The sequence below is a fragment of the Manis pentadactyla genome, chromosome 6, assembly GCF_030020395.1.
Source record: "Manis pentadactyla isolate mManPen7 chromosome 6, mManPen7.hap1, whole genome shotgun sequence".
Taxonomy (NCBI): Eukaryota; Metazoa; Chordata; class Mammalia; order Pholidota; family Manidae; genus Manis; species Manis pentadactyla.
The window spans coordinates 140,007,651-140,020,241 of record NC_080024.1 but is presented as its reverse complement, the minus strand read 5'-3'; the positions used below and the strand labels follow the sequence as shown (position 1 = coordinate 140,020,241).

At 38.5% G+C, this 12,591-nt stretch overlaps 1 protein-coding gene across 2 annotated transcripts; it reads right to left on the bottom strand.

Annotated features, from left to right (window-relative positions):
- Positions 1–6,006: 6,006 nt before the first annotated feature.
- On the bottom strand, positions 6,007–11,339 carry LOC118928878 (dynactin-associated protein-like). 2 transcript variants are annotated; one of them, XM_057504192.1, is made up of 3 exons: positions 10,942–11,339; positions 8,633–8,713; positions 6,007–7,730 (listed from the first exon to the last, which is right to left on the bottom strand). In XM_057504192.1, exons 1-3 carry the CDS (start codon positions 10,996–10,998, stop codon positions 7,497–7,499), a joined length of 372 nt encoding a protein of 123 aa, XP_057360175.1. In that variant the 5' UTR covers positions 10,999–11,339; the 3' UTR covers positions 6,007–7,496. The 2 variants fall into 2 exon arrangements, with proteins under 2 accessions (XP_057360175.1, XP_036774400.1); XM_036918505.2 differs by having other exon boundaries at positions 6,009–7,841; positions 10,942–11,337.
- Between the last annotated feature and the right edge of the window lie 1,252 nt (positions 11,340–12,591).

The window sequence follows — 12,591 nt, the reverse complement described above, 5'->3', positions numbered from 1 at the left end:
AGGGGCTGGAGTAGTCTGCGGTGCGTTCACACAGGCGGAAAGCTGGGGCCTTTAAAAAGTCACTCAACTTTCATACAATCTTCAAAGCTTTGTGACTGTCAACTTAGTATATACATGTTTCACACTTTCTAAACATTTTTCCCCAAAGTTAAAAAGTGGTTTTCATTTTCCCTTTTCAGTTGATCATATCCCAAGGCAGAAGAGGCTGTTCACAGGAAACCATGGCTCCAGTGCCACATGTGAAGCCTCTGAGCTAAGCTAAACACTGCCGACGGGGTGACATTCGTTTCGAATTTCAGTTCTGTGTTTTGCTCATGGTGAATCCTCAGGAAATGCTTTCCATTGTCTTTCTAAAAAGACACAACCACACAATTCATAAAAACAGTCCATCCCTCCCTACTGTCCTCTCAGAGAAGCTCTATTTTCATTGGTCTACAAAGACTTCCTTCCTCATCACGTCCTTTTTAACTATAAAAAATTACAAGGAAGATATTTCAGCAGTGTACTTAGGTTTTGTTTTTGTTGATGTCACTGATAATTTTTTGTCATTATACCTGCGTGGAGTCAATTTTAAATGTTTAGAATTAACCTGATAAAGCTGACACAGATTCTGGAACTTGATCTGCCTGTTGGTGGACAAAATAATAGAACCTCCCTGGACCTCAGTTTCCCTTTTGTTCTGGAGCAGGGACTGGAGTGATCACGGTACAAAGTCTGAGTGTTGAAGCCTTCTCAGTGCTCAGTGTAACAAGGGAAATTCATTATTCCTTTTTCTATTTCTGCATCTTATATTCTCTTCTTCCTCCCTTGCCCTAATCTGAGAGTGAATATGGGGCTGAAGAGACCCTCTGTTTGTTTCTGAACTAAGAGAAAGCAATCTTGCCCACCTTCAGCAGTGGTACATGGCTTAATGCCACCACCACATGACAAACTCCTTACGCAAACCAAGTGTGGCCCATTTTCAAGGGTGGGAATAGAGGTAGGTGGAATCCAAGACAGGAGGGTGCTGGACAGGGATGTAACATACAAAGACACTCAAAAATCTCTCAGGCATGTAGCTTCAGAGCCTTGCTGACTCCGGTATTTGTCTGTGTGTCTACCAAACAGAATGAAGGAAAATTTTTAGTTATAATGTATGTGCAAAAAACCCAAGAGGGGCATTGAGAGAGGTCTCTCTCCATCCTCACCATTAACTTTAGTAAGCTGTACTGGGGCTCCTGCAAGAGCAAGAAGCAGAGGATTGCTCAGACTGAATTATAGTTTAGCACTCAAAGTACTCTGGTGTCCCAGGAGGCTGCATAATGGCCCCCTGAAGATGTGTGCATGCTAATTCCCCAGGACCTGAGACTAAGTTACCTTCCATGGTAAAAAGGACTTTGTAGGTATGCTTAGGTAAGGATCTTGTGATGGAGAGAATAACCAGGACTAAGGGAGAGTGGGGGTAGCAGGGGGATGTGATATAATCAAAAGGGTCCATATAAAAGGGAGGTAGGAGATGAGAAGGGAACAGGTAATGTGACAACAGAAGCAGGGACTGGAGTGAGGCAGCCTTGTGCCAGCAACTTTTAGAAGTTGAAAAGGTGAGGAATAGCTTCTCCCCTAGAGCCTCTGGAAGGAACCAGCCTGCCAAGACCTTGATTTTGGCCTCATAGACTTAGTTTGGACTTCTGGTCAGAAAATTAATTTGCCTTGCTTTAAGCCACTATCTCTGGGGTGAATTTTACAGTGGCAATTGGAATCTAATAGAGTAGCTCTTCACAAGCAATTCAGGGTGAAAACTCAGACTTGAGCCTGGAACAAGGAGACACGCTAGCGATGGGGAATGCTGCTAGCTCTGTCTTTGGCGCTACCTGGTTAAACATAAGTACGAGGTCATCCTATGGAGTAGCTTACTAATCCTTTGGTCAGCTGGAGAGAGGATCCTGGGAAAGCAGAGCTCACATGAGCTTGTGAGCCTGCAAACTGATCATCTGTGAAGTTATTCAATAAAGGAGAGTTCAAGTACGTAACATTCTGATTCTGCGCCATAAATATCTAGAACCATTGTGTAGGGTAGAATAGCAGGCAGAAAATAACTCGGCCGTGAAAGCAAACCTCTCTGAAGCCAGCTCTCCAGCTGAGAACATCTGCCCTGACAGCCTCACAAATACCCACGCACAAGGACAGATTATGATTATTACTGTTCATAAGAACAGCCCTCTGCATCCAGACATCTGAGTTTCTTTCAGAAGAAGGCCCCTCTGGCTGAGAAGTACCCACACACAGTGCAGGTCCTCGGGGAGGCCTACTCACCCTCTCTGTGTGCTGCAACTCTCAGGGGAGGCCACAGTAACCTTGGTACTCACGTAGAAGGTTCCTTTCTGGCCCAACATGCGGCTTGAATCAGACCTATTTTATAGGATAAGACGGTAAAGCCCTGTGAACCTGCAATTATCTAGGAGTTCTAAAAATCAGCGCCCTAACCCTTTCCCAAAATACATAAAACTTCATGGTAATTGTGTTTTTTCTACCTACAAACCCTAATCCAAAATCTCTGCCTGTTAAAACCAACTCTCAGGACCAAATTCAAATACTCCCTTTTCTATATATCAAACAAAAAGCTAAAAAAAAAAAGAGAGAAAAGAAAAAAAACCCTACCAAAATCCTAAACATTCTTCAAGGCTCAGCTCAAATGCTGCCTCTTCATGAAATCTTCATTGATTTACCCAGAAGAGATCATCTACAAACCCAGAGCCCTTGGTTTGTATCACTTTGATTGCACAAATATTCGGTAGCTCTGTTTTTCACCCCAGCCTAAAATTCCTTGGGGATACAGATTATTTTTTAATGTTCTTTTTGTGCCTTGAAGGTCCTTCACATGATAAATACATGGGCAACCAAATGAAAATGTCAAGCAGTGGTGTAAGTCACCCCCAGCACCAGGAAAAATCTAGCCCATTTGTCAAAAGTAATTGGTTCAAATGTATATAATATGCTACTAGGGTGTCCTTGGGGGAAAGGCTCTGTGAGAATCTGAAGTAGTATATAAAAGAAAATATACAAAAATATATTTCATTTGCTAAAATATTTTCTGCACTAAGGTGGTCCTTACTGGTTCCCAGTAATTGTTAAAAATAGCTGAATTTGTTTTTAAACCATTTTTCACTTTGAAGAGATGTAGACAGAGCAATTCTCTTCTTGTGACTTAGCCAGCTAATAACACATTCACTCCGTTGTTCTTGCAGGAGGAAAAGTGAGTCCTTTTATCTCCCACTCGACATTCATGTCCAATCTTTGTAGGGCATTTCTATGTGCCCTTTAATTTTTATTCTGCCCAACTCCTAATTTCTATTCATCTCTGGGGTAACCATATAAAAATACTTTCTTAGAAGCTTCAACTATCTTGCAACATTTTTCTTAGTTAAATGTTAGCATTAGTTGTAACTTTCTGAATATTTACAAATTATTAATTTGTAATGGAAAGGGAGGAGAAATGGCCAAAATATTCAAGGTGGCAAGGGAAATACCATCCTTGACTTAATAATTCACCATTATCTTCAAATAACATTTGTTGAACATTTGTCAGGTGCCAGGCTAAGTGCTTTTCAATGTTAATCTATTCATTCTGCACAATAGACCTACAAAGTAAGTATTCTTTTTTTCCTCCACTTTCTAGATCAGAAAATGAGGCACAGGAACATAAGGTAATTTGCCAAAGGTCCCATAGTATGTAAGGAGCTTGGTTTCAAGTCCTGGCTGCCTGGTTTTACAGCCTGTTTACTCTATGTACCATATTGAGAAAAGCATAAAACACTGAGATCTGGAAAGAAAAAAAAAACTGACCTCAGGGAAAATAAAAAGTAACATTGAAGATATGATAGAAAACATGATTTTCTTTCTTCCAACTGGAAATAAAATACATAAAAATGAGGTAGCTATGAATAAATGTGAGTTAAAGACATTAGTGCATGTAGGAAGAAAGTAAAAATGAAAGTCAGAAGATGTGAAGTGAAAAGGTTTCATGTTAGTGCAGAGCCTAAGATCTGAGTTCATATAATCTCAGCTTTACCACTAATGCATCAGACAAGAAAAAGGGTCTAAGTCCTTTATGCTGTGTTTACACACACCCAGCACCTGCTAAGGTTTTTCTAGCTTTAGGTCCTTCGTTTCAAAAGCACGGAGTTTGGATTGGATAATCTCCACGGTCTCTTCCTGCTTGGTGTTTCTGGGATGTAGTCAGTGCCTTAATACAGCACATGCTTGTTTTGTAGTTTCTCTGTGCCAGGCACAGGGCTGGCCTCTGTGGGGATACACGAAAGCATCAGCCATGATCCCATTCCTTCTGGGAGGGGCTCCTGATGCTCCCCTGTGCCAGTGAAACCTGGAGACCTGAATCCCAAGTCAGGTGTGGTTGGCACCTGAGGCCAGCTCCCTCTGACATTATAATCGACTGACTGTGTCTGACTCATGATTATTAGACACTGTTAGAGTTTTGCAACTGTCAGAAAGTTTACAAAAGAGTTTGGAAGAGTACCCAGGGCTCAAAGGAATTAGGAATTTAGAGTGAAATGCTTACTTCTTCTTCTAAAAAAATTGGATTTAATTGTTATGGCAGACATTCTGGGCTGTTCTGCAGTATCCATTCTCTGTTTTTCTGATAAATAGAAACGTCATGGTCACACAAACATCCAGAACTATCATGATATTCCCCAGCCTTCTTTACACCAAGGAGTGGCTGTGTGGCTAATTTCATAGCAATGGGCTATCATAAAATTGATGCATGCAACTTTTGAGAAATATTCTTAGAGATCAATCCCTTCATCCCTCTTCCAATTTTCATGTCTGGAATATAGACATAATGATGGAGCATAAGCAGCATTTTGAACTATGAAACAGAAGCCAGGTGCTGGGTACGCGGAGCAATGAAATAAATGAGTCTAGGTCTCTAAAGACCATAATTTGCTTTTCCCAACTCTGGACCACCTACCTTTCTTTAGTCTTTAAATGTGTATGAGAGAGAAACTTTCTATGATTTCTGTGGTTTCTATGATTTGGCTGTTTTTAGATTCTACCTGTAAGTAATATCATTAAGAATGTGTCTGTCTCTACCTGACTTATTTCACTTAGTGTAATGCCTTCAGGTTCCATCCATGTTGTCACAAATGGCAGGATTTCCTTCCTTCTCATGGCTGAATGGCATTTTATATATTTTATTTCACATCTTCATCTACTCATCTGCTGATGGACACTTAGGTTACTTCCATTTCTTGGTTATTGTGGCTCACGCTGCAATGAACATCTCTCTTCCAGATCTCGCTTTCATTTCCTTCCAATATATCCCCGGAAGTGTGATTGCTAGATCATATGATAGCTCTTTTCTTAATCTGGGGGGGATCTTCTATACTTTCTCATACAGAATAGTGTCATTGCTTCCTCAATCCATCCTTCTTTCCCCCTGAAACCCCTGGCAATCACTGATCTTCCTACGGAAGGAAAGCTTTGACTTCAAGAGAAAAAAATGTTTGTCATTTACAAGGGAGCCCCCATACAGCTATAAGTAAATTTCTTAACCCAAACCTTACAGACCAGGACAGTGGGATGTTTTCCTGAGTCCTCATGATCCCTGTAGCCTTGAGCGGAGGCCTGCACATTGGGAGGAGCAACCACCTGTCCGGACTTTGTCTAGTGACTTCAGCCTTGACAGACTGCTCTGGGTGTGGGCACATTGCAGCAAGCTGGGGCCACAAGTACTTTAGAGAAACCTTTCAGAAGGTATACTATTTAAGCCATTCACATTGATATTGTACAGTTTCTAAAATTTCCTGAACTTTGCAACCATTTCTACTTTGTAACAAATCATTATTTGTGAACGTTTACCTGCTTAGTCTTGCTAGATTCTTCGATAACCTCCTAAGCATAATGCTCCATGTTTGAATCCAGCAAATTTAATCTTTCTTCTTTACTTTTGATTTAAAACAAAAGTACAATAGAAATGAGTAAGTTTCAAATTATACTGGGGAAAAATGCAGATGCACTTATTGTTTTATGCTGTTAATCTTATTTGGAGCTTTATGAATTTTTTTTCTAAAATGTATATAGTAGCTTTCATTATTCTTAAATTCTGCTATTGAATGTGTGATGTAAAACAATTATTCTTCAAAGACACAACTTTTTACATTTCCCAGTACCTGTGAAATAATACTAGCTACCCATCAATAATAATTATCTTAAAAAATGACATTTCCAATATTTTATTTTGCCTGATTGCTCAATAGGCCTCAAGGTCTATGCTATATGGCTTACTACTGACTGTACCAAATCAACCTAGAGTTATACAGAACACAGAATTTTGCTTTAGGAAACCTTGAAAATCAAAACAACACTTTGGGAACCTATTTAGAACCTCTAATGATGTTCAAAAGAGAATCAAAAGTTGGAAGCTGAATATCCAGGCTCTAGTGTCCACTCACAGGGTCCGGGTCTTCGACCAGGGGGCCCCCTTCTCTGAGAAAGTCTTCCCCTTTTGTAGAGTTTAGAGGTTGGGGGTGCAATGGGAATGCTGTGATTTCATTCTAAAGTCTCTTCCAGAATGAAGTGTATATGCTTCTAGTGAGTATTAAACACTCAGAACATACGTAACCCTGAACAGTCTTGTATTTCATAGCAAATTATAAGCAAAGTGTCTCAAAGTTATAATACAGAGTACAAAACAATTTAGGAGCTCAAATATTATAAGTAGTAGTTTATACTAGTTTAGAGATTAAGCAAAATACCAAATATGGAATATTGACAGTATCGGGGGAAAAGTGCAGACATATAAAATATATTACATGTTAATTTGAAGTTTTTCTGAATGTGCTTTTGATTTTCATTCTATTATGTCCCCTTAGCTCCCTGATTTTCCATTTTCATTATCTGTACTTAAGTCCAAACTTTCACTCTTTTTCAATTTCCAAACCTTGTCTGAAATCTTCGTTGATTATTACTGACTCCACTGATCTCTCCTGTTTTCCCAGTTTCCCAATAGGAGGAACACTTCTGTAACGATCAACAGGTATTTAACAATTTGTGCTCATTTACCACTTTAATTTAACATGTCCATCTTCCCTACTGGAATACAAATGCTGGAAATAATCAACCAACTAGACCTGGTTTAAGAAGCAGCACGAGGGACCCAAGCAGAGCAGGATCCACCTGCAGCCCCTCCAGCAGTTACAATCTCCATTAATGGAAACTGAAGCTGGTTACACAGGGGTAACGAGAGAACTCTAGGCCCCCGCCAGGGTGAATCAACTAGGAACAACTGGAGGTTTTTCTTTATCAGTCTTTTGCACCTTGGAGGACCCACAAATGAAGCATTACCTATGGGTATCCAGCAAATGACTGAACAAAAGGAGCAGGATTTCATGAAGCCAAAGCTTTGGAAGCTCTTGGCAGGGAGGAGGGAGCACCTTGGACGTGCCCCCTTCAGGGTAAGGGGGTTGATCTCCTTGAGGAGGGCTAAGGGCTCAAACGTGTCATTTTTTATCTTCAATGATAATTTCATGGTCCCATGTTGCGGCTTTCATCGTCACCAAAGCAGATGGAGACATCTTGGTGGAGGGGCTTTGGCTGCTGACAGGAGTGGAAGGCAGAATACTCAGAGGTCCATGCTGGGTCGATGCAGCAGGGGATGGGGTAGAACCAGGAATGCAGGTGACATGACTGGACTTTCCATCTGCATGAATGATGATGGTGGTGCTGCTGGTGGGCTTGGCAGAGTGGACAAAATATAAGACCAGAACAACAAGGGTGGTGGCAATTAGACAGGCCAACAGACACACCAGAAATGTTTTCCAGAGTGGCCATGGCTTTGTTGTAACCTGCAAGGATTATTTAAAAAATGAGTATTTCAAATTACATAGTGGTGACTTAAGAAACTGAGTTCAATTAGAATAAGGCTGATATTCTTCATTACTCCAAATGCTGTAATTTGAAGCATAATTTATCAACTCTCTCTCTTCCACATACACACACACACCCTGAACCCCTTGCCCACAAATCCATGAGGACAAAATTTCTCCTAGTTACCCCTTTGTACTAAAGCAATAAGGCATCATCTCAATGCAAATAGCTTGCTTAGGAAATAATTATATTATTATCAGATACCAACATCACAGTATAAATTAAATTATCTAATTAGTCCTCAAGATTAGAAAAAAAATAAAATGCATATCAAAACACTTAGATTGGTTATCTTGGAGTGATGGGATGGAAAATTGTAGGTATTCTTTTGCTTTTATTTCTTATTTTCTCACATTATATATTGAGAATTTATAACTAGAAAAATATATATTAAATGCACTTCATCTCTTAAACATAAACAAAAGGCCTTTCATTGAGCTTGGAAAGACATCAAAATGGAAAAATAATTAACTCTAGTATGGGGCAGGATCTTAAAGAAATACAACACAGCCCTGATTAACTGTTGGGGGCACGGGTGCCAGGTGTTGCCAGGAGATTGTGGAGTGGCAGTGTCGGAGAAGTATATCACAGCCAAAGGATGGGGTTAAAGTGAGGGGTTAAAGGAGAGTAGAGCCCTGCAGAGAGCTGTCCCATTTCATCATGATCCCGAAGGACTGCTGACCCCCGGCCCCCAGGCCCCAGATCTTACCCACTGTGGCTGGAGGGTCACACTGGGCAATGTACAACCACAGGGTGTTCCTTCATTTGAGCAGTATGGATTTCTGGGCAACTGCAGAGAAAGATTTTTAAAATAAATAAATAAGCAAATAACTCTGACTGTTAAGGATAAGGAAAAGTTAATTTTATCCAGGAACATAAACGTATGAAATGTATATAAATGATGGGAATCAAACATGTTTTAAATGAAGAACTAACCAAGCTCTAGGAGAATCTGAAATTCCAATCATGGTTTAAGGATGTGAATTATACAAATTCACTTTTCATATCGAATGATCCAAGAAGGAAAATAGAACGATCATTTCAATGATGCCCAAAGGTCATTTGACAAATTTCAGCATTCAGTCCTGACTGAAGAAGAAAAACAATACAAATCTCAAAGAACAAAAATGTGACAAGGACTGTTTACCTCCAAACAATGACCAACTTCATATTTAACAATGAAACATCAGGGACATTCCTTTATAGTCAAGAGAAGTGAAGATAGTCTTCTACCACCAATATTGGGTAATGTTTTTCTAGAAGTTCTAGTCATATGTATGAATAATGGAAATGTGAAGATGAAATTAATTTTCAGATGACATGATGGTCTACGGACAGAATCCCAAATAATCAACTGTATAATCTACCACAAGTAATAATTCATTAAATTAGTTGGTTATAAAAATACAAATATATGTAACAGCTCTAGTTTTATGTGTGTCTGTGTGTGCATGTGATAATTCACAGTAATAATAAAGCCTGTAAAATGCTAATTATAGAACATGATATGGGACTTATGTAAAGAAAACCATAAAACCTTACTGAGAAACAAAAAAGATCACTTAACATAAGTTTCAATAGTATAAACTTCCAATTCTCTGAATTTTAATTAAGATCTTTATAGAATTTTTGGAGGAAAAACAGGTAAATTGACAAAAATTTCATGTAGTGAAGTAAAGCAATCAAAAGATTAAAACTACATTGGATGGGGCATGAGACAGAAAGCAAAATATTGGGAAGGATCATGGTGATTTTTTATTTCATTTATTTTTGTAATTTTCTATGTTTTCTAAATGTACAATCAGCAAATAAGCCTACATAGTAATTGTAAAGACATGAACCTCCTTTTCCCTGTTTAGGGGATTCTTAGAGGTTATAGGTAGTCTATCAGATCACTAAAAAATGAGAAATTTAAACCATTTATTTTCACAGTCTTAGAAGTTGGTTTTACTCCTTGGATATTTTTTTGTGGATAATTAATTATTTGACTTAGTAAAATGAACTGCATAATTTTTTTGTATGTGGGAAATATAACATAACTAATATTTAATATATTATAAAAAGGAGAATGAAATAAATGATGTGTAAGATGCTAAAGCAATGATATTTTGCTGCTTCCCTGAAATCGGAGGCATCCTGTACATTAAGTTTATGGTGATCTGGTTACTGAATTCCCAGAATGATCTCAAATTAAGCCTTTAAGCCACAAAACAATTCTTATATCAAATCCTGTCTTTGTATTTATTTTGTCTGATTTGTCTCTTAGTTCTACAACCCCACGTTGATTTAAAATTCATTTTTCCTTGTTATGAACATAGTAGTCAAGTTTTTTTGGAAGGTAGTTTGTAGTTTTTATAATGAAAAGATTATATTTAAGAAACCTGAGTTCTATTTCTGACTCAGCCACTAGCCAGGTGGACTCCTAATGTTTCAATTCCCTCATTTGTGAAATGAAGGGATTTGCTTGCATGACAAATAAAACCCTTTCTATGTCAGAAATATGATTTTTTAACACATTTTAAGCATAAGTCCTCCCACCATGAGACATTTTCCATAAGTTATTACTATAGATAAAAATAGGCCAATGAGTATAAATCTTTTCCTTGGATCAAAATATAATTATTTTAACAACAAATAATAATATAAATAAGACAATATATAATAAATAATATAAATAATCATAAGTAAATAATACTGTCAATATTTGCTAACATAACATTTTAATCATCTATTAAAATTTGTCTACTGTTATGATAGGTTTCTGATATAAATATCAGAATTTAGGCCAAAAGTCCAATGCACAAACCCCAAATGATGTGATACTAAATCATACCATTTTGGGGCATACTAATTAACTCCTTCAACACTTATGAGTAGTGATAATAATGTCTCAGATTCCCTTCATTCTGTAATGGCAAACATCAGAAAAAAGATAACTTCCTTAAAGAGTTAAATGTTAAAAGTTGAAAGTAAGACTATTAGACATAAGGGCAGCTAGAAGGTAGTTACGATACTCACCAGCTCAGCCGCATTTTGTTCAATATCTGTAGCATGCTGCCGTTGTTTTCCATTCATTCTAGTGTTCTGGTATCTCAAATGCAACTCCCAAGATGTCTGTACTTGCTTTGTGGATTAGAAGTTAGGAAATTCTGGATTTAGGTTTAATTAATAACTGTGTATTTATTCAATCTGGATTATGTAAACCAGTAGTCATCTATTTTCTGAAAAAAAAAATTTCCAAATGCAACCCCAAAGTACACAATTACGTTTGTTGAGGAAAAATAAATAGAAACATTTGCTCCCTACAAAAGACCTGTGGAAAATTATCCCAGCTGTAAGAATGACTCCAGGATTCTGAGCAGATGTAAACCCTTGCCCTCCTTATTTCCCAAAGCTTCCTTTAAATCACTGAAACTTGATTTCTCACAGGTTAGGAATTTAGTTTTTGCTTCCAAAAAAGCCCACAAAGCCACTCCTTGATTATGAATATGCAGAATTCTGTGGCTAAGTAAACAGAGGGATTATGGGGATGACTAATTTCAAAACTGTCCAAAAATAAAGCAATATTGAGATTACTGGATCATGATAAAATTAAGTGAATGGTGAGCTAAATCTTTTCTATTATGGAAGTCAGTGACTATATTGAGATGGACAAGGAAAATAAAATGTATGAAAGACTTTTGCTAGAATTAAAGATAGAAATAGGAAATAAGTATCCTTTAGGAGTTCTTGATGATATGAATCAAGGGTTATCCACAGTGGATCTGGTCTGCTTCTTAGGAGTTATCTCCAGCTGTAGGCTATCTAATCTTTGTCACTGCTTCTGATTAATCCTAATCTTTTAGATGAATGGGGACTAGAAAAGAATGTCTTTGGTGCTTTTCCACTTCTCACAGGAAAAGGGTACATGATACAGCACACAAGGTTGACGTGGGTGTTTCACAACTTCCTTGGGAGTTGCATTTGAGATACCAGAACCCTAGAGGTGATGTTCTCCAATCCTATGACGGAGCGGCATGCCATATGGAATAGAGAAAAAGATCCTTTTTAGGCATGCATTTCCAATAGGCCAACAACTTTTGGGGAGAGTCAATGATATGAATTTCTAAAATGTTAATAGATATAATACACATATCCTAATTCAAGAACAGACATGTTTCTTGTAATAGGTATATTCAAGGGAAAAAAAACGTATGTAATTGAATTCCAAACCTCATTAAGCAAACAGTAAATGAGTTCATGCTTTAAGACACTGTTAGTTGCTTTTTCTTTTTCTCTTCTTTTTTCCTTATGACCATGTCTTGCCAATGGGTTTCAGCCCCAGGCAAGTTCGCTATGGATTCAGTGTGACAAAGAAAATGACAGCAAAACGTTCTTGGGGTGAAAGGGTTATATCCAACTTTATTTCCAGGTGGCAGGTCAGTCACTAAAGTCCCATTCACTCAGAGTGAGTCTGCATGCAGCAAGCCGGTCTCTGCCTCTGGGCCCCTCTGCCTGCACAGTCGTCCCACACAGCCATCCCCTGGGCCTCTGTCCTTGGCGCTGCCACCACTCCGGCCTCTGCTCTGCTCTCCTGCAGCCTTGCAGCCCTGCCACTGTGTCACGCACAGAGCCCTGGGCGGAGCTCTTTATATAGAGTCAACAGCCATGTATTGCCCACAGGTGGGC

Coding starts and splice junctions, on each gene's coding strand:
- LOC118928878 (XM_036918505.2), bottom strand. CDS start 10,998: ATGAATGGAAAACAACGGCAGCATGCTACAGATATTGAACAAAATGCG. Junction 8,714..10,941: donor AACAAAATGCGGCTGAGCTG/GTGAGTATCGTA, acceptor CTTTCTCTGCAG/TTGCCCAGAAATCCATACTG. Junction 7,842..8,632: donor TGACCCTCCAGCCACAGTGG/GTAAGATCTGGG, acceptor TAATCCTTGCAG/GTTACAACAAAGCCATGGCC.